The 27931-nt window shown below is 45.0% G+C and overlaps 1 protein-coding gene across 1 annotated transcript in view; it reads right to left on the minus strand.

Annotated features, from left to right (window-relative positions):
* Positions 1–27931, minus strand: part of FERMT2 (FERM domain containing kindlin 2) — a 78106-nt gene that overhangs the window by 46030 nt on the left and 4145 nt on the right. Inside the window, exon 3 of the mRNA XM_063946599.1 lies at positions 2512–2745. Within this exon, the coding sequence (XP_063802669.1) occupies positions 2512–2745 (234 nt within the window). The remainder of the gene's footprint in view (positions 1–2511; positions 2746–27931) is intronic.

Genomic DNA, 27931 nt, shown 5'->3' on the forward strand with positions numbered 1-27931 from the left:
CTGATCATGCTTCTGCGGAACTTGGCTATGCCCAAGTTATGCCACGGAACCCAACTTAGTGATTGCTCTGTAGAGGAACCTAACTGAAGCAGAGATTCTAACAGGATGTGGCTCAGGTTAGACTGTTTATACCACGTATACCCCTTATCCCAACAATTTTCCTTTTCAATTCAAGAGTCTGCAGTTTCCTGTAAGCGCCTGCTTCACTATGACCATCAACAAGTCACAGGGGCAAACGCTCAGGGCTGCAGATGTAGATCTCAGGACCAGCTGCTTCTCCCATGGACAGCTTTACGTGGCTTGCTCTCAACGCAGTGGCCACAAGCATCTTTTTGTTTTACTCCCTGAAGGATAAACTGCAAATATTGTTTACAAATTTTGTGATCAATGTATATAATATGAAGTATATATCCCTATATTAGATGGCACTACTGTCTTTGTAAAATTAGTTCTGTTGAGCAATAACATAAGTCCACCGCAAGCAAACACTAGTTCCAAATATTCTATATGTAGTATCGTGAATGAGCAGCCATATAACGTCTACGGTAACCCACGGTGACCATCTGCCATATAAACAGCCTTTCATTGCTATTCCAAACACAATTCTGGAAACTCAAATGAAAAGGCAGCGAGACAACATAAACAGGAGTGTATTCTGCACAAACACCAATCAGACAGATAAAAGGCCGATAACTTCTGTCCTCTAAATTCCTCCACCACAGGCTCCGGTCATCTGCCAACAGCAGACAGATGTTTTGCAATCAGGAGCGGCCTAGCTCGTTAGTTATATAGTCCGTGTTGAAACTATTGTGAAATAGTTTTGGACAAAATGCTAAATTTTAGTGGGCACTGGCAGAACAGATGGTTCCCATAAGAGACAGTTTAGAAGGCTACTTACACAACGGTGGGGTTACTATTCTGACTTCAGGATACCTTTCTAATATCAAAGGTTCTGGTGGGCCAAACCACTTGGCACGACACAGGTTGATGGACCCAGCGCGGGAAGCACATACTCTGACAAAAGTTGGAGGCATTTGCACAAATCTATCCCCTCCTGCGGCCTTTGGAGTCGCAAAATGGTGAAAGACCTATTGAAGATTGCAATGTTTCCGTGCACCATTATACCTGGCTCAATAGGGACATTAAATACTAAGAAAGAAACAACTTGAATTGTGAAAACTAGTGCCCAGTAGCCTTACACAGGGGTATTAAATTATTTTTGAGCATTCAATGAGCAATATTCAAATTGTTATATCGTGGACGCCATTACTGCAGACACCCACTACTTATCACGCTTGTCTTGCCCAAATGCACCAGGTGTAGACGTGTAAACCAGAAAAACCCGTGCAAAAGTACAAGACGCGCTTCGTTTGGGCGCCCAAAATCCCGACTCTGGGTGGATTTATGCTCGTCACCTCAGGAGGACACCAACAGAAACAACCGGCACACATTGCCAAAACAATTGAATATCACACATTACGATACTGAATTCCCCCCTCTGGGCCTGATTGCAAACAAGTTTGATGTAAAGGACGTTGCCATTTCCCGTGGCACTAAAATAAGACAACCCGGAGTCTAAGTTTTATGACAAGGAAAACATTGCATTCTGGAGATATTAGACACCCCCCTCCCAGGAAGGGCTACTGAATGGCGCATATTGTTCTCCCGGTCACATGGGATATTAGCACACGGAGAGAAATTGCAGCAACATTTCACACATGGGAGTTTTGTGATATAAACAGGCAGTTCCACATTTCTAGATATTATCATATATCCCTACCAGGATTCCGCAGCATTCTAACAAGGCCAGTTTCCATTCATCTCCTTCCACGCATTGAAGTCACAAAAAGGTACTATAAAGATCTGCACCATGACCCATCAACACTGGTGACCAGGTGACTGGGCACAGAACCTGCCATTACCTCCATTAGTGCAAGCTGTAATTGCGTGTACAATTCACACAATGAAAGCAGACTTCTGATTGGCCAATCGATTACAAAACCTTTTACCCATACACCAGTTCTCTCCAATCTGGCACTTCTGTTCCTGGCAATTGTTAATAAATACAGTCTGCTTATATAGCGCCGGCATAAACCATGGCTATTTACAGTAGGGAATGCAACGGTCATAAAACAAGACTAGGTGTTGACAGACAGAGGTGAGAGGGGCCTGCTTAGACGCCAGGCGTCCCACAGTGTACAGAGCCACACAAAAGGTAAACAAGGGTCACTGTGTTTTACGCCAAGGTCACAAATAAGTGGTGGGTAATAATACTCCATTAATAAGTAGGGAGGCCGGGAAAGCCGCATACTAATCACTGTACAACTGCAGGTCACAAGGTCTATCCCAAAACAGGAAGAGTGTATATGCCGCACACTGATGTGAGACATTCGGCAGCTCCTTGTTATTCGGCCTCCAAGCCGCACGTTGGCCGTAAACATCCATTCGCTAACACAATCATCTAACCCCCAGCAGCTGCTGCCCCACAAGGGGACCTTCCTCTGTACTCACTGAAGGTCTTGCAGATGTCCGAGACGGCTTTGAAGACGCGGTCGGAGAAGTTGACCTTGACTTTCACGTACTTCATGTTGGGGAGCTGCAGCCGGAGCAGCTTGTGTTGAGGGGTGAACTGCAGTTTGGCATCTGCCTGGATTCCGTACTTGTCTAAGGTCCAGTGGGTCTTCAGGAGCCACGTCTTCTTCTTCTCCCACCACAGAGCGTGGTCAGACCAGTCCCTCTTCACATCTGCCAGGAATAAAGTGACATGTGTCAGACATAAGCACGTCATACGGCACAGATCTGTAGGGTCAGGTAGGGCAAGGGGATTACACAGAGTAAAAGCACGCTAATGATACTGGCAAGAGGTAGATTTCCCGACTACCGCAGTACGGGAACCACTGTGCGCCCTCTAGTATCGTACCAGAATCTTTATCCTGAAAAAAAATCCCATACACCCAACTCCGCTACTCCTGTAACTGCTCGTAGTCTGCCGGTCTGGAACGTACATGTCTGTGGGTACTAGGGAGTGGACAGGATACAATATGGATATTGGTTAAGGTTACAGGGTTACGTTCTTTGAGGAAAAAGTCTAATTATCATCATCATTATTATAAAGATTCCTTAAAATAAGCGCGGTCAGATTTTGTATAGACCAAAAACATGCAAGAAGTGTGATTTTATAAAAGACAGAACTATAGTGATGGTAATAGAAAGATATTATTCCACCACTCAGGGGCCTGATTAAGGGTTCCAGACATCCTAAGCTGATAAACACGTAGCAGCACAACCTCCCCCACCACTAATGCCAACAATCAGCCACAAAAAGTAGTATCTTAGGGACAGCTATGCAACACAAAGGGAACCCTAGAGGTCCCTGCATACAATACAGACAGAGTGCAACCCAGTGGCCCTATACAATACATGGATCCCTAGAGAATCCACCATACAATACAGAACGAGCATAGTCTAGTATCCCCCCACACTATACATGTACAAGAGGGTCCCTCATACAATACAGACAGAGCACAACCTAGTGCCCCCCCCCCCCCCCCCATACAATACATGTATCCCTACTAGAGGGTCCCTCATACAATACAGGCAGACCACAATATAGTGCCCCCCCCCCCCAATCCAATACATGTATCTCTACTAGAGGGTCCCTCATACAATACAGACAGAGTGCAACCCAGTGGCACCATACAATACATGGATCCCTAGAGAATCTTCCATACAATACAGACCGAGCATAGTCTAGTGGCCCCCCATACTATACATGTACTAGAGGGTCTCTCATACAATACAGACAGAGCACAATCTAGTGCCCCCCCCCCCACCCATCCAATACATGTATCCCTACTAGAGGGTCCCTCATACAATACAGACCACAATATAGTGCCCCCCCCCCCCCCCAAATCCAATACATGCATCTCTACTAGTGGGTCCCTCATACAATACAGAGAGCATAGTCTAGTGTGACCCCCGCCCCCCCCTAATACATGTATCCCTACTAGAGGTTCCCTCATACAATACAGACAGCACAATCTAGGGCCCCCCAATGCAATACATGTATCCCTAGAGGATCTTTCATACAATACAGACAGAGCATAGTCTAGTGCCCCTCCACCACCCATACAATACATGTACTAGAGGGTCCCTCATACAATACAGACAGAGCACAATCTAGTGCCCCCCCCCCCACCCATCCAATACATGTATCCCTACTAGAGGGTCCCTCATACAATACAGACCACAATATAGTGCCCCCCCCCCCCCCAAAATCCAATACATGCATCTCTACTAGTGGGTCCCTCATACAATACAGAGAGCATAGTCTAGTGTGACCCCCGCCCCCCCCCTAATACATGTATCCCTACTAGAGGTTCCCTCATACAATACAGACAGCACAATCTAGGGCCCCCCAATGCAATACATGTATCCCTAGAGGATCTTTCATACAATACAGACAGAGCATAGTCTAGTGCCCCTCCACCCCCCATACAATACATGTACTAGAGGGTCCCTCATACAATACAGACAGAGCACAATCTAGTGCCCCCCCCCCCCCCATACAATACATGTATCCCTACTAGAGGGTCCCTCATACAATACAGACAGAGCACAATCTAGTGCCCCCCCCATACATGTACTAGAAGGTCCCTCATACAATATAGACAGAGTGCACCCCAGCAGCCGCCATACAACACAGCGCCCCCTACATGTGGACCACAGATCGATACCAGTCAATCTTCAGAAAAGATATTTGATGCATAAATAATTTAATGTCAGCCATTGTAAAAGGCGGCCCCTAGCTGGTCTGTCCCAGTATATCCACATTCATACGCTCCCTAATGCCATTAGAATACAGACTCATTTATCCAAAGCTATATTTTCTAGAAATAAACACAGAGCTCAGTCACACACAGAATTAGGGACATGGAAACAACCCCAGTCCCTCTGGCTAGTGCTGGACCCACAACACACACTGCCAAGGCCCGGGGAGGTCAGGGATCATGGCTGATCCCTGCAGCACAAGTAATGCGGTGATTGGTTCTGGTTGGGACCAATCAGAACCCTTCCCCCTCCCCAGTATAAAGGTCTGTTCCATCCGGAGAATGTGGCACTGTATGCAAGCACAGGGGGCGAGGGGATATAGTTGGATCAGTCGCTGCATGAATCGATCACTTTATATTCTGGTCACTGTCCCCCGGATACATTCCCTGAGAGCATCAGCCTCCACACAGCAGCCGTCATTAATGCCAGTCTGAGCGCTGCTTACACATGAGGCATTACAATTAGGACCCTGCTCTTACTTCAGAGGTGACCCAACAAGAGGACGGCTGGCGACGTTCTGCAGAGGACACGATGAGGACTGAATACATAAGCTAATGCGATGACTGGGATTCTAGTCATACCCCAATAACAGCTCAAGGACACAGCTCACAAGGCTTATACCATACCCCAAATAGATCATATATAAATACCGCCCACCCACCGTCCGTGCAGGCGTGACCCCAAGGTCACATTTACACACAACATACATGTTTCTCACAGGAGTCTGACCACAGTATCCCAGCTGTCGGGTAGCAGCGGAATGTAGGAGACCCACCGAAATCTGGACTCATTACACCTCCATTCCAGATACATACTCTCATTGCAGAAACAGAAATGTCTCTGCCACTAGTTCCGCCTGGAAGCGGCGCTGCATCACTACCCACAGAGTACCAGATGGGACACTCCCGATACCCTTCTCCATTTGCTATTTTTAAATTCGGGTACAAAGGGGAAGATTCATCAAAGCTTGGAAAGAGATAAAAGTAGCAACCAGAAAGATAAAAAAGTAGCAACCAATCAGCGCCTGGCATTTTTACAAACAGCCTGTAACAAGACAAAAGCAGAGTATCTTATTTCTTTCCAAGCTTTGATACAAAACCGGGCGGAGCTCCTAGTCAGTAACCCTCCTTTCCTAGATACAGCACACAGCTATTACCCATATTGTACATGGTACAGGCTGCGTGGCAATATAATGTATGTTTATACAGCAGCACGGATAGTGTAATGGTTAGCATTACTGCCTCACAAGCACGGAGTTCATGGGTTCTATTCCCACCATGGCTCTGTGTGGAGTTTGTATATTCTCCCCGTACTTGCGTGGGTTTCCTCCGGGTACTCCGGTTTCCTCCCACAATCCAAAAATATACTGGTAGGTTAATTGGATCCCAACACAAATTAACCCTAGCGTGAATGTGTGTGCATGTCATAGGGAATATAGATTGTAAGCTCCACTGGGGCAGGCACTGATGTGAATGGGCAAATATTCTCTGTAAAGCGCTGCGGTATATGTGTGCGCTATATAAATAACTAATACTACTACTACTCAAAGAATTGTAATATAGTTTTCACTAGAATATGTAATATAGTTTTACATATTATGTAATATAATATGATACAGGTTGAGTATCCCTTATCTAAAATGCTTGGGACCAGGAGGTATTTTGGATATCGGATTTTTCCGTATTTTGAAATAATTGCATACCATAATGAGATATCATGGTGATGGGACCCAAGTCTAAGCACAGAATGCATTTATGTTTCATATACACACAGCCTGAAGGTCATTTAATACAATATTATTAATAACTTTGTGTATTAAACAAAGTTTGTGTACATTGAGCCATCAAAAAAACAAAGGTTTCACTATTTCACTCTCATTCAAAGAAGTCCGTATTTTGGAATATTCCGTATTTCAAAATATTTGGATATGGGATACTCAACCTGTATATAGTTTTCACTATATAACAAAAATAAATAAAAAACAAAAAAAAACTTTAAACTACAGATAAAAAAAATGCAATTTAATAGTTCAGTAAATATATGTGTTCTACATTGTGGGCCCACATCTGCTGAAGTCATACTTGGGTTTGGTCTCACAAACTTAGCAAATAGTGGCATAACAGTGACTAGTAGACTCCTGAAAGCGAGCAGGCCATCCTGAGACCGCTATGTCCATTTGGCGTCGCTAAGCCAAACCTTCCACTTCTACTCCTCCATTAGTAAAAGAGGAGCTGAAGGCTTGGCTTGCTGACTCCACAGATCTGGTTATGTTGTGGAGACAAGTGCATTTTTTTGCAACAGCTTGATTAATTAGCCTTCCCCATCGACACCTGTGCGGACGGCAAAAAGCTGCGTAAAATGGGATCACGCCGGAGAAAAGTCACAGGTATAGCACTTATGAGTAGCAGTGATTGAGAATATTTTGGCGTAGCACTGCTTGGTAGATAGACCCCTACATGAGAAGCCAGTTAACCTTCCAGTAGGTCTATAGGCCAAGGTAGATAACCAAGCAACTAGGAGGAAACCCACAGGGAGAATATACCAACTCCATGCAGACTACAGTCCAGTCCGGAATCAAACCTTGAGCTGGGAGAACGCAATAGTGAGTACACACTGGACGATGTATCATTACGATATGTCGCTGAATGACAAATAGTCAACATAAATCATTTAGTGTGTATCCAGCTTTAGGCTACAGCTTTGCAAAGCCAACAGATTCGTTTTAGTTTATTATTCTAAGTTTATGGTCTTGCAACCAATCTGGTTACACATTGCGCAGAAAGCTAATGAAGAACCAGCCAGGGGGCACCAGCTATTAATGGTCATTAGCACGAATTTAAATAGTGTTCATCCAAACACATTTTGGTGTCACTATTACACCAGAACGTCCCCTTACAGCCAACCACTTAACTAGGAACAGACTGGCACAAAACAGACACCCGAGAATGAACGTCTTTGTTTTACTTTGATGTGAGGGGTATGTGCATTTATAAGATTGTCCAGATTTATCATAAGTAAAAGGACACATTCCCAACTCAGACAGACAACCAAATAAGAAATATTCTGATTACTCATATAAAAGGGGGGAGATGTACCAAGGCTTGGAGAGAGGTAAAGTGGTGACATTGCAGTTGCCCAAAGCAAGCAGTTTTTAAGTGACATTTATTAAAGCAGTCTCTGAAATTAGTCGCTATGAGCAACTTCTCCAATTTCTCTCTCCAAGACTTGATACACCTCCCCTGAAGTGTGCCGATTTCTAGTATTAAAAAAAAAAAAAAAAAAAATACAAGTCTTTAGTTATTTATTTTCTATTGATTTTGTGGACTGAAAATAAAAATCTACGCAGATACAGGACAACATCTCTTTGCACCGACTTTGCGCTATGTGTGTATTGTATCGCCGTGTGAGTGTGGACAGCATAACGACACATTGTCGCAGGGTGGCCATATCTGATCATCTTATCAGAAGCAGAGACAGCACTTTCCCTCCTTCCCTTTCAACACAGCCATAACCCTGGAGACCGTCATCTTGATCATCTCAGAGAAATCTCTGCACAAGGAGGATTATTGATCTCCCATCATCCACTTTACAGCTGATAGGGAGGGTTTTGTTGTTTTGTATTTAGATCAGAGAGATTCCCGAGTGGTTTAGTCTCAAATAAACAAAAATCAGATTCCCGCACCAGATACACTAGTACTGGTCTCCAACATAGGCCCTCATTCCGAGTTGTTTGCTCGCAAGCTGCTTTTAGCAGAATTGCACACGCTAAGCCGCCGCCTACTGGGAGTGAATCTTAGCTTAGCAAAATTGCGAACGAAAGATTCGCAATATTGCGAAGAGATTTATCTGTGCAGTTTGAGTAGCTCGAGACTTACTCTTCCAGTGCGATCAGTTCAGTGCTTGTCGTTCCTGGTTTGACGTCACAAACACACCCAGCGTTCGCCCAGACACTCCCCCGTTTCTCCAGCCACTCCCGCGTTTTTCCAGAAACGGCAGCGTTTTTTCACACACACCCATAAAACGGCCAGTTTCCGCCTAGAAACACCCACTTCCTGTCAATCACACTCCGATCACCAGAACGAAGAAAAAAACCTTGTAATGCCGTGAGTAAAATACCAAACTTCTTAGCAAATTTACTTGGCGCAGTGCGAACATTGCGCATGCGCAATTAGTGGAAAATCGCTGCGATGCGAAGAAAATTACCGAGCGAACAACTCTGAATGAGGGCCGTAGACAGGAGAGAGGGGAAACAGCCGTGGTGAATTTACATGGTAAAAAAAAAAAAAAATATCCACTATTGATCACATCTTGATACAGAACTGTTACAAAGGGAAATTGTAATAGAACCAGGACATCCAACATACAGGATAGGATGATAGAACCGTGACTGCAGCCTCAGTTTCTGCAGGCACTGCCGACATGCATTAGCAGTTGGGAAATAGGTACCCATGTGGCACTGCATGGCATAGCAGTGGTGAATGGGTTCCGTACATACTCCTGCCACAGGTGTGTGCGGTAGGACACGCTCTGCCAGGCTCCCAATAGGTTGTGAGGTATGCCCAGCTTGCAAAGCCAGGTACAGGTGTAGGGTTAGGACAGCTGAAAATAATTTAATCAGATCCCCGCTGTAAACCGGTCATGTTTAAGATTTCTATAGTTATGCATACTGCCAACTGTCTCGTTCCAGTACCCTCATGCCCATAGTTGGGAGGTTCCTCCAGTGCATGTGGCTTACTCCCAGCATGCTGCAACTATGCCATCCACCTCCAAATGTTGAAAGGGGAGGGGGAGATGGGGAAATTGTCACACACATGGGTTAAACACGTTCATCTGGTCAGTAATTATCCCACATTCAGAAACGCTCAGGGGCACCGGTCCCCAGGAGAGAGGCTCAGGGGCAGCAGCTGGGGCTTTGGATTCAGTTCAAGTTAAAAGTGACGTTCCACTTGTGTTTGCTGGCCAATCTTAATTTGCATCTGTCAACAAAAGGAGGAGATTTCTAGCAAAGGTCCAGCAAAGAGATCAAATACTAACCTTCTGCTACAGTGGTGATAAAAGGTTTTTGTGGCTTAAACAGACGGGTTTATTAGTTTTACATTACTAATTTTACATTATTAACAACGGGCCAGCAGGTAATCCTCATATGACCTGAACCACGTTAGGATAAAGTGAAGACAACTGTAATAACATAATTTCAAAACTGGACGCAGACATTCACTAACCGTGCAGAATAGCCACACAAGTTACCGGGCGTATCAGAAGCAAAACTGAGCAGCTACCACATTGGAATTTAGGAAGAATATAAAATAAAAAAAATAAAAAAAATTGGCAGCGGAACAGCCACTAATCTGGGTACTAAAAGGCAGTTTGTGCATATATGAAGTCTCAATATCAGACGCAAGTTCACGCATAGAATTACTTGGCAGAATATACCGGTCGCCTTCATAAATCAGTCGGATCCAAACGTCTGGCCACGGCCAACACAATTCTTTCCAAGGTTGCAAAATCAACATGTGCAACGCATCACACCCAGGACTACAGCCGACGCTGGCAGACAACGAAATAGGATACAGTCCTTTCCAGTTCATATTTGCCGACACTGAAGAAACCGTTCCTTAATTTTTATAAAATAGTCTTATTTTTCTGCATTTTTTTTCCCCTGTGCGAAGACTGGCCTGTGTATGAATATATGCTTACTGTGTGAGGCGATCTAGCAAGTTGTATAGCCCTACGAAACATCTCCTTTAGGGGTGGGATGTATCATGCGCTGTACATTACATAGGGCATCACAGCCGTTACCTGTGGTGACAACACTCCACTCAATGACGTGCACTGTACCAGCTATATACATACCAATATATACACATGACACAACTGTAAGAGCAGAGTGCATCTGGAACTTGCACAAGTAGACGAATGCTGCCAAGACTACAGGGACAATTCCTGTTTGTGTACAACAGACAAAGGAACACTTATATTGGAACGGTTTGGCACAGGGCTATGGAAAGTTAGCCCATTTTAGAATGGTGGTGCAAGCCTGCAGCTCAGCGTGATACTGCCAACTCCAGACTCATTCAGTAATATATTGGATATTATAGTCCCTGTAAGCGTATGTTGGCATTCGAGCAGATCCTATACAGTATACAGGAGGTGGCACCAGGTGTGGTGAACGCCCAAGACGGCGAGAAATGGGGGCAGAGTGTAGTTCACCTGTTAGCCTCTATGCAGTAATAGGATTGGATAGATTTAATTAAGTAATCAACATAGTGTATGTAATAAGGTGTTACCCTTCACTGCGACGGAGAGCTGGCACCATATCCTGCAAACACTATTGATTTATTGGTTACAGGGCTGCTCTCCCCAGCAGCATCTCCCAGCTTGTGGTGATCAGAGCGCTTCCTACGGATGGATATAAAAGCATTTTCTTTGTTCAGATGTCTGGCTTCAGATAAAGATTATGCCTATAAGTAGCATGTACTTAATTCCAGAAAAGATCTCCGCATCTGCCCTGCTCATCTAATCAGTGTTGTAGAAAAGGAGATTTACTGTAAGAACTTACCTTTGTTAAATCTTCCTGCGAGGTACCCTGAGTTCCACAGGGAACAACATCTGGGTGTAGAGTTGGATCTTGATCCAAGGCACCAACAGGCTAAAAGCTTTGACTGTTCCCAGGATGATTAGCACCGCCTCCTCTATAACCCCGCCTCCGTGCACAGGAGCTCAGTTTGTAAGTTGGTGCCTGCAGTGCAGGCAGCTAACGGGGAGGGAGCAGCACTGAAAAGTGTTTTTTTTTTTTTTTTTTTTTTATGAAGAAAGACTTCAAGGGCCGCAGCATAGGCACTTAAGAGTGCTATATGTCATTTCTGACATATCGCGCTGCGTGTCCCTCACCTCCCAGCGGCGCTGTATACTCCTGAGCCTTGGTTGTCAGGTAATTACAGCGGAGGGCTCCGGTTCGTCTTTGTTGCACTTTTTCCCGTCTCTTTATATTTGGTGGTAATGTCCTGTCCTGCTATAACGTTGCAGAACAAGTCACTGCTGTCTGGGTTCCTAAAGACCCTCTCGTACTCAGTCTCCACAAACTTCCTTTCTGGTGAGTGGAATAAACCCACACTGCAAGCTGCTTGTGTACATCTGTACTGTATTCAAATTACTAATTGCCAGTGGATCCACTTCAGGGTGTACGCAGCCGTCAGCCATCGGATGGGAATTGGAAAGTTGCATCCGATGGCTGGCAACCAAAAGTACTTCCATTGGACTGGGAACATCGATGGTTGCTAACCATCCTATTCCGATGTCCATCCCTACTGAAGGAGGGCTGTGCACTTTATTCATTTCCGTAAAATACAGTCTTCGCGTGAAAGTGTGTTACTTAAGCAGGGCATACAGTATACAATTATCTGCCCAATCTGGCTGGTTGGAATGAAAATCTGGCAATGTATGGGAGCAAATGACAAAAGAGACCATGTGTTCCCAAACACTGAAAAAAAGAAATCACAGATTAAACCAATTTGTCTGAACGACAGTTTTTGCACGGTCTCCAGTGTATAAGAACAAATGGTCGAGGTAGAGGCTGGCAAATATGATCAGCTTAGTAATCCAATCATACGTCTCTCCATTTATGAAATCCCTATCGGGCCTGCACATTTGTCCTAGCGCACACACCACAATAACTGTAAGTAGTACTACTACATAACAGCGCTATGTGGTTATATATTGCCGAGTGACGTCACAGGTGTTCAGTGGACACATTACAAATATTAAAACATTTTAGCCCACGCCCTGGTTCTGCATCAAATATATATCTAGTGAAAGTACATAAATAAAACAGACGAGGATCCCCATCTGATGCCAGCAGCGACCGGATCCAACTCGCATAAGCAGGTGGTCAGCGCTGACCCAGTTACCACCCAGCAACTCATAAAAGGGTCACACGGAAATAAGAGAGCGAAAGTCTGAACAAAGTGCAGCTGTCCCTGACCAGAGGACAGAACGTGAATAAAAATGGCAGCCACAGCTCTGCTGCACACTTGGGGAAACAGGTGCACCTTCTTATACTGGCGGGGGGGGGGGGAGGGGGGGGGGGGAATCAGAAGAAGCTGGGAGGAGGGGGGGGGGGGGGGGGGGGGGGATAAAAAATAAAACATAAATAAATAAAAAAAAGCGAGACACCCAATTGCCGCAGCTGTAACAGAACTGTTGCGGTGCTAAACATGTGCATCAGCAACTTCAAAAAACGCACACAAAGGCAGACGGCATTGGCCACTTATCAGACGCAGCCGGCTGTTACGGTTGGTGCTTCGGTCATTATTCGCAAGATAACACAACGCAGGAAACCAGCACGGAGCGCAAGTAAAGTAACTTCTGCACCACACTCACATATACAGAGAGCAGAGGTGTAGACCTGGAGCAGATCGGTGTACAAGGAAACATTACCACATTTGGAGAGCAGGGGAGAGTAATAACATTCCAGTCGTTGCAAAATATCTCCCACAATTCCTGAGCGCAGCTGGCGTTGCATCAGGTTAGGATTTACAACAGCAACAAAATAAAGAAAAAAACGCCGCCACAAATAACGTATAAACAAATAAAAAGTAAAAAATAAGTAAATAGAAAATGAAAAAATAACTTTTAAAGTAATTAAATGTTTTAAAATAAACAGGAGGAGGGAGGGGGGGGGGGGGGAACAACACAGGAGCCAATGGTGCTTCTCCAAACAAAAGATCGCCTCTGGATACCTTCAGCTTCGTCCGTGTAAGCATCTGGAGGAAATTACCATTCACAACTATTTCTGGTCTTCTGTGGCCACGTCACAAGTAGACCTGTCACACATCGCGCCCCCTGTGCCAGAAAGTAAACCTCAACCACAAACCCCTGTGTGAAAACACACGCAGCTGTCTGACATGAAGATTTTTAAAATAACATTTTTTATTTAAAAACTTCCCATTGTCTGGTTTATTTAAAGTTTGAGATTCCCACTACCAACACGGGTGTAAATTGAAGGATACACAGGGTCTAGATAGACAGTTAAAACACAAAAAACACCCCCCAAATAAAATCGACGTGCAATAGGAAGACAGGGTCATTAGGTCAACAAGGTTAGGTCGGCATATGGTTTATGATTTTTTATTATCTTTGCCTACTCCTAAACATGAAAAACCTTGCGTTGACCGGAGGCACAGTCTACCAGTTACCCTTTGACCCAATGCCCCACCTACCTTATAAGATTTGTGGAAAAAGTAAACAAAACAAAAAAAAAAAACCCCAAGCAAAAAAACAAGCAAAAAAGCAAAACAAACAAACAAACAAACATTACACCACAGAAGACAGTTTTCTTTTTAAAGCAATAATAATTTCCCAGCTACAAATTAAAGGGGAAGTTCGTACTCAGAATTCCTCCCCCCGTGCAGTTCTGATTTGTCGTATCCAATGGCAACGGAACAAACTTAGGTCCGCACACAACCATATGTACACAGCAGATTCACTGCTGTAACCAAGAGCAATGAGAACAGATGCAGCTCTGCCTGGACAGTAGCGTACGTTTAAGCTGAGCGAAACAATTCCCACTTTTCCAATGTAAAACTTTGGCAGATTTAAAAAAAAAAAAAAAAAAAAAAAAAAAAAAGAGAAGGAAGGGAGGGGGGTTGGGCAGTGATGTCATTGTATTTGCCGTAACCATTTAATGAGCCGAAGGTTGCTGCAGGGAGGCCAGCTGATATATTCCAATGTTATACTTACAACGCAGCAGTATAAATTCATTCACGCAGTTCCTGGATTTACATTTTGTTTACTTTAGTGGTTTTTGTTGGATTGTTAGTTAGACACAAGGCTGTGAGCAAAACGTCTTATTCAGCGCAAACTCACATGGAAACGCATAGACTACATCTCATGCAAGCGCCAACTGTGCAGAACAGAACGCAGAGAAAGGCGATACTTAAATAAATAGATATCACATACTCTTTCCCACCGCCCCCAAAAAAAAAAAAATTATATTATATTAGAGATATAGATATAGATATAGATATAGATATATATACATACACACATACACCAAATTTACAACACAACAGTAGGGCAAGTCAAGTTGAAGACAATCAGCCAAGAACTTTGGAACTCTGCAGATTCTCCACAATGGCAGCTACAGCAGTCACCTGAAGGTGTAAAAGAAAACCAGATGGTTATTGCTGAAGCCGAGCCAGCCGCCCAGTCACTCAGCAGAAGCAGGGTACGTCATTCAGGTCTATATGTAGAGCCATACATCAGAGAGCAGACACAGGCAATGCGTTCCCAGTGTACAGATACTCGAGCGCTGGCGAATATACTTCTACGGCACATCTATTGGGGGAGGAGGGGGTTTTAGGATTCCACATTTGCACTGCACATACACATGTATCTGCAGGAAACTCTGCATATAGGAGTTCAATACATCCTGCCCTGGAATAGCGCACAAATCACACTGCCTTGCAAACAGATTAAGCAGAGGGGCCTGGGTGTGGAAGAATACGGTAGGGATGGTGTAAGAGGGGGAGGTGGAGTCTGGCATCTGTAATCACCGTGCTTGCCTATGCTCTTCTCCATATACACATATCCTATGTAATAAGAGGCAAGCACTGCTCCTCACCTCTATGGGGGGGAATTCAAGTGTTTTGCGCACCTGCGGCCAATAAATTGCACATGACAGAACAATTTAAGCGTTGCTCAGTTTAGGCGTGTGCAGCCACTGGCGTCGACATTACAGTTACGTTCTGTCACACACACGGGCTAGTAACTAGTTAACATGTAAATTATACACAATAATGCAACTAAAAGTACAGGCGATCACTGAAGCCAAAACACAGCGAATCAGATTTAAAGGAGAAAATAAAAGCTAAATAAATCACCTAGTAATTGACAGCGAGCAGTGATTTATTAGCAGTCGCGTATATAGTGCACGCATACCCACAGAGTTTTATAGAATATCTCAGTTTTTGCCACAAGCAGATTAACCTACCAGTATGGATATTTTTCTGGAGTGTGGGAGGAAACCAGAGCACCCGGACATGGGGAGAACATACAAACTCCACATGGACCGTGGCACAAAACTGAACTAGCTAAGGGCTGGGAGGCAGGCACGCTGACTGCTACGTCAACCATGCTGCATTTACATTAGTTCCGCTTTATCTAGCGTAGGCTTTGTCAAGTGCTATGGCGCCTTGATGCTATTTACATCAGGTTATAAATAAGACCTCTGGTTCAGTTCTACCATGTGCGAAACTGCAGAGCCCTATGAGTCATGGCCATTATTACACGTCGGCATTTCCCCTATATCCCACACAAATGACTCCCCTACCCCTCCTGAAAAGACATTCTGACCATCGCTGCACTTCGTGGGAAGCCAGAGAGTCACTTCCCCTTTACATCACATAATGGGGATTCTTGGCTTTCCCTCAGAGTGGAAGTTTCGGCCCGTATGAAAGTGAAAGTGGCTGAGATCCCGCAATCTTTCTATGAAAAGCAATTTGTAATGAGGAAATCACGTCAAGTTGCACCAGTTTCTGTCCGTTGATTGGCACTCCAAGAAGATCACACATTGGTGGTCATTCAGAGTTGATCGCTCGCTAGCAGTTTTTAGCAGCCGTGCAAACGCTATGCCGCCGCCCACTGGGAGTGTATTTTAGCTTAGCAGAAGTGCGAACGAAAGGGTCGCAGAGCGGCGGCAAACTGTTTTTATGCAGTTTTAGAGTAGCTCAACACCTACTCAGCGCTTGCGATCACTGCAGACTGTCCAGTTCCTGTTTTGACGTCACGAACACGCCCTGCGTTTTTCCTGGTACGCCTGCGTTTTTCCGAACACTACCTGAAAATGGTCAGTTGACACCCAGAAACGCCCACTTCATGTCAATCACTCTGCGGCCAGCAGTGCGACTGAAAAGCTTCGCTTGACCTTGTGTGAAACTCCATCGTTCGTTGCAATAGTACGACGCGCATGCGCACTGCGCCGCATACACATGCGCAGAAGTGCCTCTTTTTGCCTCATCGCTGCAGAGCGAACGAATGCAGCTAGCGATCAACTGGGAATGACCACCATGATCATTTACAAGTGATTTCAGACTGGTTCCCTGTGTTACTTTGGGATCATATGGGTGGGAACGCTGGCAAAGAACTTACAATAAGTGGGTACTGGCAGGCCAGCAACCATCCATCCATGTACAGGCAATCAGCTGGCAAAGGCGCTCTTCCAATATGGAGGTGTGGACGTATGAACATGTTCTCCTGTACCAGGCAATTATAACAGCCAAGCGTATTCATAGGTCATAAACAACATTTCTCAGACCTACACAGAAACTCTGAAGAACATGTTTATGGTAGAGCACAAGCAGATATTCTGGAGGCCAATATCGGCATTCGCAGAGGACGAAAACACAAAACAACTCGAGTTGTGTGTCCACTGTCCGTTTAGATTTTACAATGGATTTGTAGTAAAAATGTAATATAGCAAAGAGAAAAAAAAAAAAAAAAAAAAAAAAAAAGGAGGATTATATTCATGACGCACGTGACAGGACCAGATGATCGTTCAGTGACAGGACACAGTCCGTTGCTTCAAGCAGACAGTATGGAAAACGTCGCCACGGTCAGCTGACAGCGCAAGGAACAGGCCGAGCTGGGGGGGCGGGGTTGTTACTTCCTCAGGAAGCAGAGTCACATTATGAAAACATCTGTTCCTGACAGGAATCCGGCCGGGCCCATTTGTAAACACTATTAAGATATTACAAATAAATCTGTGTCCGAGCGACTATAGTCATACTGTTCCTTCCACGCCACTGACCGCAGCAGGGCATGTGAAATTGTAAGATACCAATTTGTTGACTAAACCGAAACAAACTAGTCCGCAGAAGCGAAGCAGCCGTCACGGCTTCTGTGATCGGCGCAGCTTCAGGGCTAATAGCAACTGCAGCACGTCCGGCACACAGCAGGCAAATAGGTCGTCCAATCCGGCAGATCGGACCGACATATCGGGCACATTGTCTAGAAGGTACCCATTACTGCGCTCTTGCGTAGCCACTTGCCAGGTCGTCCATTTGGGCCTGCTGCACACTCAATGGGACAGTCCTACAGATAACGACATGCCTCGGAATACGACTGTGAACGACAGGGCGCAATATATCATTCAGTGTGTACAAGATGGCCGATGTATCGTTACATTGCCCGTTCCGTTGGCTGGGTACACACATTAAGTGTGTACCAAGATTTAGGGAGAAATGTGAAGAAAAGCGTCCATTGCAGGTCGTAACTTAGCCAGGCAGCTAAATTCCCGCAAATTAATTGAATTCCACCCCCCCACGAGGGAGTCGGCCCACATTCCGCAATAACCATGCACCTGGGCAGGTGACGGACTTGTGAGCACTCCTAAGATAAGGCGCTGTAACACAAGACCACAACCTCATTTGCACTCTTTATTTAATGAAGAGGGTTTATTGCACAAAGTCAAAACTATATTAAAACAAAAGGGAAATTTTACATTTAGGGTATAAAGCGCTGAGCAAAATGAGGCTCATGAACTGACACAGAAAACCTGCAGAGCATGTGAACAGATCTGGCAGACAAGTGACCAACTCTTGATGTCAGGTGTAATGCTGTAATTCTTTGTGTCAACTGAAGGATTTAACTATTGGCTAATGCCCAGATCATTGTCCCATAACCCAGGTATTCTACAAAGGAGAAATCAATCAACAAGTAGGGCAGAGGGGCAGATCGCTGAGGCTTCAGAGAGTCACCAACGCAGCTAGAGGATTCATCTGGTGTTCCAACTGCAGCTCTATGGTAATATTACTAGTAGAGGGCTGCAGACCATCATATTACCAGAGGGCAATAGTCTTCTGTGGGGTTACACCGCAGCACCAGGACTTCCAAACGAGACACAGAAGGGAGAGCCAGATTACATTTTGTAAAGAAAATTAAAAAAAAAACACACGTTACAATAATTCAGCATACAAATATATTAAAATAAATTAACCACACAAAAAAACAAGAGGCTACAGTCTTCTTAAATACATTTGCTAAATACTCACTGACACATCACTCATCTCCTGATATACTCTGTGCTGCTGGGGACCCTGCTCCTCCCACTATATAACTCTCAGTCTGTGGCTTCCTGCTGCTGTCTCCATTCCCCTCCTCACATCATGTCACTGCCCCTGTCACATGCAGCCCTGTCCCTCACTGACGTATCACTCATCTCCTGATATACTCTGTGCTGCTGGGGGACCCTGCTCCTCCCACTATATAACTCTCAGTCTGTGGCTTCCTGCTGCCTCCATTCCCCTCCTCACATCATGTCACTGCCCCGCAAATTGTACATTGGGGTCCATTCAGACATAAAACAGAATCACCTAGTTCTCCACTCTCCTTCTGACGAGGCTTACAGACAGGAGGAAGGGAATAAAAACATTCCGTATGACAGGTCAGGGAGGAAACCCAGTGACAATGACAGGAACACAACTTCATCAGGCCGCAAATCAAAGGATCACTAGATGTACAGACAAGCTCAGAAGCCAAATAAAAAAAAACCGACTGTCCAGAACACAACTAAAGCAAACCAACCAGCCCATATAAGAGTAAAGCAACATCCAGCACTGTGGTTTGTATCACAGCACTGGCCGGGCAAGAGCTGGATTCCTGATTGATGGTGTGGAGTTTGTATGCGTGTGCGAGAGTTGCCTCCAACACACACTGGTGCAAGCAAATACACAATAAAACAATTTGGACTCTGTTGCTAGTGTGTGTACGCAAATACTCGTGAATTTAGATTGTAAGCTCCAATGGGGCAGGGACTGAAATGACAGATACTTTTCCAGTGCTGCATATTGGATAAATGTCAGGTAAGTGATGTTTATCCGGTAAAGCCCCCTTCCTCATACCTAGAGATCACTTCCTAGTGTCACGCAGAGGCCGGCGTCCGCTCACAGGAGTGTCAGCTCCTCAGTCCTAGGCCGTGCATGCCATCCTCTGCCCATATAAAGCTGTGGCCGCTCTGAAGGGTACAAAACCCAGGGTGGGGCGTTATACGAGCACCATACGGGAACCATTAGGGGTAAAGGCCGAATACCCACTGGTGGTGATTAATTGCATTTTAGAAAGAATTTTATAAAATATATGTAAGAACATCAGGTCACCCAAAAGGAACACCTTTAGTAATGGGGGTCTCTCAATGGGTACAGAAGGGGTTTCTGGTCCAACGACCACAGCCTAAAATCAGAAAACTGCAAGACACGGGTGGAACAAGAATTTTATGCTTCACTTATGTGCAATGACGTTCTTCCTCGTACCGTACAGAAAGCCCATTTATTACTGCAACAGCAAAGGAAGCCAATTATAAGCTAAAGAAATACAGCTGGAAAAGTCTCGGCAGAAAAATCAATAACTCAAAATGCAGAAGGGCCGCGGTTATTTTCTGCCATTGCTGCAGACTAATTACTTTACTCTGAGCACTTAACAGCCGTGCAGAAGTCACCTTGATCAGTTCCCCTCCCAGCGTGCGTCCGCAGGGAAAGTAACCAACACAGACACAGGCGCCCCCCCCCCCCCTCCCTCAAAGATCCTGCAGAAAGAAAAAAAAGAAAAGAAAAAATAAATAAATAAATAAATAAATAAATAAATAAATAAAGAAAAGGCGACTGGTCTCCGGTCCGAGAGTCTTCTCTTCCTTTCGTGGCCTTGAGAAATAGGATGGATTATGTCAAATATAAGCTGCATAGGCTCTTTTTTATCCAATAAAAGCATGACTCCTATCAAACCGGAAATAGGATTACTTGCCAAAGAGCAAAAAAAAAAAAACAAACAAACAAAAAAAAACACAAAAGATTGGAAGCAAAGACGAGAGAGCAAGAGCCTATGCAATGCCCAGACACCAGGGGCAACGTCATCTGCTAGGCCAAACCCCTTCGTTTCTTACTTTGGTCCTGCAATTCAAAGACATGTATCAATGTAGAAAATAGGTTTTCTGGAGGCAATTCTGAGCACAAAATGTCAGAGGGCATTTCGGCAAAAAAAACAAAGACATCTGCACAAATTAGTACACAGGGTTCTAAGTTCCAGGATAATCAATCTTTCTGGGCATGAAACTTCTGGCGAATGATTTTTGCCTTTGAGACTGAGCAATATGGCAGACTGCACTCCTGGATTCGCCATGAAGCTCTTTTTCCAGACTAGACTGGCCAGTTGTAACAGATGCAGGTCTCGTGGGCTGCTCAGCAGTAGCACTGCAGCATCAGATACAGTCTCTGCTCCTATATGGTCCATAAATAATTTTGGAATTGCGGGCAATTTAACAAGCACTAACAGCTCAAAACATATTAAAAGGGGAAGACTGGACAAAACAGAAATCATACAATGACACAGCAGTGGCCTCTCAGTTCTCAGAGGGGCACAAGGAGTGCACCAACTGCAAGAGACCTTCAGGATTCTGTCATGTGCTCAGAGGCTTGTGCCAGGATTAATCATTCCCAGAATAGGTCATTGTGAAACGGATCACTCGATTCAATATACTATCCTCCAGGAGGAACGGTCACTACATCAAGGTTTTCAGTCTCCTAGGAGATAGTGTGGTCTGAAACACATGGATCTGAGGGCACCCAGGCACAATCAGAAAAGGGACCTGCTTTGGTTCCAGGTCCCATTGATGGTTATAGTAGATGCCATGTCATTCTCTTGGCATTTTCAGAGATAGCTTTTCTCCACCCAATGATCTCTCAGGTTCTGGAGGGAAGGCAACCCAGTTACTAAGACTGGCCAAGAAGGACCTGGTTCTAAGAGATTATAGCCAAGAGAAGCCCAGGATGGAGACTTCCTCTTCAGGAACAATTGCTGTGGCAGGGCCCATTTCGGGAACTTCATCATGTAACTCAACTTTGATGGCATAACGATCGAGGCCAGGACCCTACAGAAAAAGGGTTTTTCAGAGGAATTAGTGCACACCAGGCTTAGAACCAGAGAGTCATCTTTATAGATCTGCCACAGAATTTGGCGGCTTTATGAGGGAAGAACCAGGTGCATATTCCCTTTTTTCAGTCTGCCTAATTTGTTTTCTCACAACTGGACTAGATAAGGGCCAACGCCTGGGTTCTTTAAAAGGTTTAAATATTGGTAGGAATTGGTAGATACTCTGGTGGTAAGAACATTTTAATAGGAGGTTATACATGTTTTTCCGCCAAATTTTCCTCCGTTACAGCGGCCTATCAGTCTGGGCCTAGCAGGGTTGCGATGCAATTCATGATCCGGAAGGTAGTTTTTCTACTAGCAATTGCTTTGACTTGCAGATCCCCATTTCAAGTGTTCCACGCCGATAAGGCAGTATTAAGGACTATCCACCAAAGGTTGCATCTCATTTCCACCTAAACATGGAGATTGCCATTCCAGTGTTTAATATGGCAGAAACTTACACCAGGCCGGATCAGCTGGTCTTGCTGGATGTGGTTAAAGCTTTAAGGATTTATCTGAAGAGAACAGAAGATCTTAGGAAAACAGGCTCCTTGTTTGTTCTATACAAAGCATGTAAAACTGGGTGGAAGGTATAAAAAACAGGATATATAGCCCAATAGATTAGGTTAGCCATACAGCAGGCTTATACAACAGCTGGACAGACTGCTCCTTCCAACATTTTGGCTCAATGCAGTAGATTGGTGTCGGATCCTCTCCGACGGAGTGGATCTGACACTGCACTATTCAATTTGCGGGCGTTTGACAGGTTTAGCCTGTTTTCGACAATGCCGATACGACTTTTTTTAAAGGATGGCCGCAAATTCGACAAAATGTGGATCCGCAACTAATCCGCCGATTCACGTGTATTCTGACAAGTCGGAAAAACAGCACTTGACTTGAATAGGTCGAATCCATATTAGACCTAAAAAAGTCGGAGAGTGACGTTTTTCCCTGAATTGAATATACCCCATAATTTTGGTTAATGGAAGAACAGTATACCTTTTTTTAATTAAACTATGCCAACACACAACATATAGGCCAGCTAAATAGTGACATTTCTAATCCTTTATTCTAGGCATGTCCAAACTGCGGCCCTCTAGCTGTTGTGAAACTACATATCCCAGCATGCCCTGACAGTTTTGCTGTCAGAGAATGCTAAAGCTGCGTCAGGGCATGCTGGGATGTGTAGTTTCTCAACAGCTGGAGGGCCGCAGTTTGGACATGCCTGCTTTATTCCGAGCGTGTACTGCAAAGACACTTATCTATGGTCCCAACTCTCCTACCGAGCTGGAAATACTATAAGCTCAGCAGCATTATCATCATGAATACTACAAGCTAATAAAATGAACTGAATCATGCTTGCTGGTTTTAGCCTACAGGGAAAGCTCAAACTAATTAAAAGGGCTGTGCCTCTCTATCTTGCATCATTCTGGTGCCCTGGAACAGAGCATGCAATTGGTTCTCCAGTCTCCAAAGTACAAGAAACCATTTTTATGGACTACCAATTTGTGGATATATATTGAGTAGGTCTCTTTCGTGCCGCTAAAACAGCTCTGACTCATTGGGTCATGGACTCCACAAGACCTCTGGAGGTGTCCTGTGGTACCTGACAACAAGTCGTTAGCAGGAGATTCTTTAAGTCCTGTAAAGGTGTGCGGTGGGTTCTCCATGGCTTGTTCTTCCAGCCAGCCCTCAGGTGTTCAATCAGATTGAGGTCTGGGGAATTTGGAAGCCAACCCAACACCTTGAACTTGGTCCTGTTCCTCAGACCATTCCTGAACAGTTTTTGTAGTGCGGCAGGGTGTATAATCATGCCGACAGAGGCCACTGCCATTAGGGAATGCCGCTGCCATGATGGGGTGTATTTGGTCGGGAACAATGTTTAGGTAGGTGGTACATGTCAAAGTAACAGCCACATGAATGGCAGGAACCAAGGTTTCCCAGAGCGTCACACTGCCTACGCAGGCTTGCCCTCTTCCCATAGTACCCCCTGGTGCCATCTTTTCCCCAGGTAAAGAACGCACACGACCATCCACATGATGTAAACGTGATTCATCAGACCAGGCCTTCTTCCATTGCGCCATGGCCCAGTGCTGACACTCACGTGCCCATTGCAGGCGCTTTCAGCGGTGGACGGGGCTCAACGTGGGCACTCCGACCAGTCTGCAGCTCCACACAGCAAGCTGCGATGCACTGCGTCCGGACACCTTTCTACCATAGGCAGTAATAGTGTTACAGAAATTTGTGCTACAGTAGCTCTTCTCCGAGATCAGACCAGACGGGCTAGCTTTGCGCCCCACACAACTCAATGAAACCTTTGACACCCATGAACTTGTTGCTGGTTGTTCTTCCTTGGACCCCTTTTGCTAGGTACTAAACAAACACCCAACTGGTGTTTCGTAGATGCTCTGACCCAGTCGTCCAGCCAGCACAATCGGACCCTTCTCAAAGTCACTCAGATCTCACACTTGCCCATTTTTCCTGCTCCAAACACATCAACTTCAAGGGCTGAGTGTTCACTTGCTGCCTAATATATCCCAGGGGCCATTGTTACAAGATAACAAAAGTTATTCACTTCACCAGTCAGTGGTTTTAGGGTTATGGCTGGTGTGTGTACAGCAAGCCTAACTGGTGTGCTGTGCTTTGCAACTTTAGCTTTTTAGCCTGTGACAAATCCACTTAGGACAGCGCCCTATAAATACAGGTTCCACCATATTTACATATGTAAGTAATTGCTACTGGAAAGGGCAGCAATGTATAGTCTGTGTATGTTATCTTCATGCTTCATATATGGAAACAATTTGGGCTTTAGCAGTCCTTTAAGAAACACAATGTAATCCTAAGTGCCTTTATAGCATTCAGTGTCTTACTGCAGCTGACACACAAAGCACGGACAAGGAGTCTGGTGAACACCTGCAAAAAGCTGTACTCACAACATACGCAAACATCATTCGGAGTATTAATACAAAACCCACACTGGACCAGGGTCATCTTTCTTTAAGTACAGGCACACTGGGCAGCTGCCCAGGGCCACACGATTCTAAGGGCCTTCGCGCTGGGGTGGGCTGAACCACCAGACAGTGAATGGCGTGGAACCACAGGAGAAATAAGCAATGATTTTTTTTTAAATGTGTTTCTGTGAATGGACAGGTAGGGGTCCCAGTGTATTACTTTGCCCAGGGCCTACGATGCTATTAATATGGCCCTGCACTGCACAGCCTATAGCAGTGATGGCTAACCTTGACACTCCAGCTGTTGAACTACACATCCCAGCATGCCCTGCATCAGTTTTAGCATAGCCAAATAGCAAAATTGTAGCAGGCCATGCTGGGATGTGTAGTTCAACAACAGCTGGCGTGTTAAGGTTAGCCATCACTGGCCTATAGAATAATACAGCAATAATCCAGCACATAGTGACATTGACAGATGTCATGTCTCAGTCTGTATACATGGATGCTCCACTATCTTTACCGTTTGTTCACGCATGACAATGAATACATCCTTTAGGGATACGCTTACAGCACGGTTACCTAAATCACCTCTTGTACCATTGCTGTGCATGAGAACCAGCGATTGCTGCAAGTCTTAAATGCAGCTTTAAAAATGACAGAAGGAAATGCTTGGTGCAGCACCAGTCCCCCTATTTGTCCTCATTTTTCTGCCCTGTTCAGTCAATGAGCATAACGGGCATTTAATGTGGACAGGTGCAAAATCAGCCCTCAGACAGTGTACCAAATGTATTTACTGGAGTGCAGCACTGATGCAAATTTCAGCCACCCTATCACATTAGATTTGCAAACACAAATTTTGGAGCGAGTTTCTGGTACGCAGAGAAAAGGGTCACTTGATACAGAACGGCCTATAATTCCCGACTACAAGCAGTCCGTTTTATAATCCAGCGCTCAATCATCAGCTCTGCGCGACTCCTAGGGAAGGTCAGCCCACAACATCGACAAGACAGAGCAGCCGACCAAATCTGGCCTTTCCAATGGTCACAACCAAAACTCTGTAGGAGTAATCCAATTGATGCTTCCAACTCAGAGGGGGGAGGTGTATCAAAACTTTGAGAGCGATCAAATGGAGACGTTGACCATAGCAACTAATCAGATTCCAACTGCCACTTCATAGGCTGTGCTAGAGAAATGACAGTTAGCAGCAGACTGGTTGCTTTGGGCAACTTCACCACTTCATCTTTCTCCAAAGCTTGATACATCTCTCCCTCCCCCCCCTTTCCCCAGCAATTATTACTGAATACAAGTTTGGTCACTTTTCTTGCATTTTTCTCAGTACTTCCACCATTGAGTCGGATATATTTTCTTAGCTTCACCAATACAGAAAACACAGCCTTCTATCACAGGGCAACATAACCCCCTTACGTGCGGAGCTACAAAGCTGCATATAAACACACACAGCACTTTGAAAGCTAAAGCAACACATTTAGGAAAGCTGTAGGGAGGACGCAAGAGTCACCTGAAGGTGAACCACCCCTTTAACCCCCTTCCTTCTGTGACACGATAAATGATTTGCTGTTTGGAAGAACACAGTTGGCACAACGTATGCAGACACGCATGGCATGCTCTCCCTGATCTGCATTGCAATGACAAAGCAAAGAGACCTGGCAGACTTAGAAAATCAGGACTTAGAGCTGGAAGGCCGCAACATAAAAGACGCCTCACTCTCACAGCCGACAGGGAAAGATCACATACGTCTTGGGAAGGATTTCAGATCTGCTGATATGGCCAACTAAAATACAACCGGTTTCCATGGGATCACGCTTGGATAATCCAATCGTTTTGGGGCTTTTACACGTGAACATCTGGCCAATTAACCAATACCGACACCAATTTCTGCCTACAGGATAATACGGGTCAACAGTGAATATTTACAGCGTAGCTGTACGGTCTGTTCTTCCGGGCCTTTCACCCGATACCCAACAGGTTCCATCCTCCCAACACAAGGCTCGTAATCCCCCCACTTGTTCTCCAGCATAAGGAGAAACACAAGCCTTGGATGACGGGTGGAATACAAAGGAAAACCAGGATTAGAGGCTAGGAGGTGGTGGCCATTAGAAGAAATGAGCCCAGATACAGGATCAAGACACAAGTTACAGGTGTATTAACTGCAATTCTAAACTGCATTCAATTTCCAGGTCCGAATGGAATTCTTGTTTCATGTTCCCGCTGCAGGCAGCCATTGTGTGTGCTTAAGCAATAGGCGTACAACCTACCCAACTAGCTGGAAGTTAGTGCCGGAAGCATGGGGTGCAATGTCTTATGGCTACGAGTCAAGGGTATATTCAATTAGGGTCGGATCCATTCCGACATGCATTTGTTGGAATGGATCCAACAACCCCCTATTCAATACCATCTCAATTCGACTTTCATCAAAGTCGAACTGACATGAGACCTGTGAGTGGAGGAGAGGGGGGGGGGGGGGGGGGGACACCAGAGGGAACAGCCGCAGGCAGACGGAGGAGAGCAGCGCTGCAGAAGGATGTCTCACAGCCACCAGACCTCATTTGCTGGAGCCGGGAGGACGCTGCCATGAGTGGCGCGGCTGTGACACATCCTCCTGCAGCGCTGCTCTCCCCTGTATGTCGCAGTTCTCCCTCCTTCTCCTCCTCTAAGGTCCCTCATCTCGGTCTGACATTTTTTTTTTATGTCGGACCGAGATGGTCGGAAACGGGGCCAAATCCTGTCGAATTTGGCCCAGTTTCCCTCAAAAGTACGTGAATCGACAGCTATACCGCCGATTCACGTACTATTCGACAAGTCGAATTCCCTGACTTGTCGAATAAAAATAGCAGGGACTGAATAAGTCAAATCACGATTCGACCTTAAAAAGTCGAAAACTGACGTCTTTTCGACAGGCGGCAGCTTTCGACCCTAATTGAATATACCCCAATACGTTTACATCCTTTTTTTTTCTCTTTAGAAAGAAAAGCAGAGATTTGCTAGTACCAACAGTTAAAAAAAAAAAAAAAAAAAAAAAAGTCTACATTTTATTCTCATTTTTACCCATCATTTACTAAGCAGTTTTGGTAAGTAAGAAGGACGAAATTAAAGCAAGGGTTGGCCAAATTTACAGTCAGTCTGATAAAACAATGAGTTTCACTCAAATATAAGATGAACAGGTGTTTTTTCCC

This window comes from Pseudophryne corroboree, chromosome 12 (genome assembly GCF_028390025.1).
Source record: "Pseudophryne corroboree isolate aPseCor3 chromosome 12, aPseCor3.hap2, whole genome shotgun sequence".
NCBI lineage: Eukaryota > Metazoa > Chordata > Amphibia > Anura > Myobatrachidae > Pseudophryne > Pseudophryne corroboree.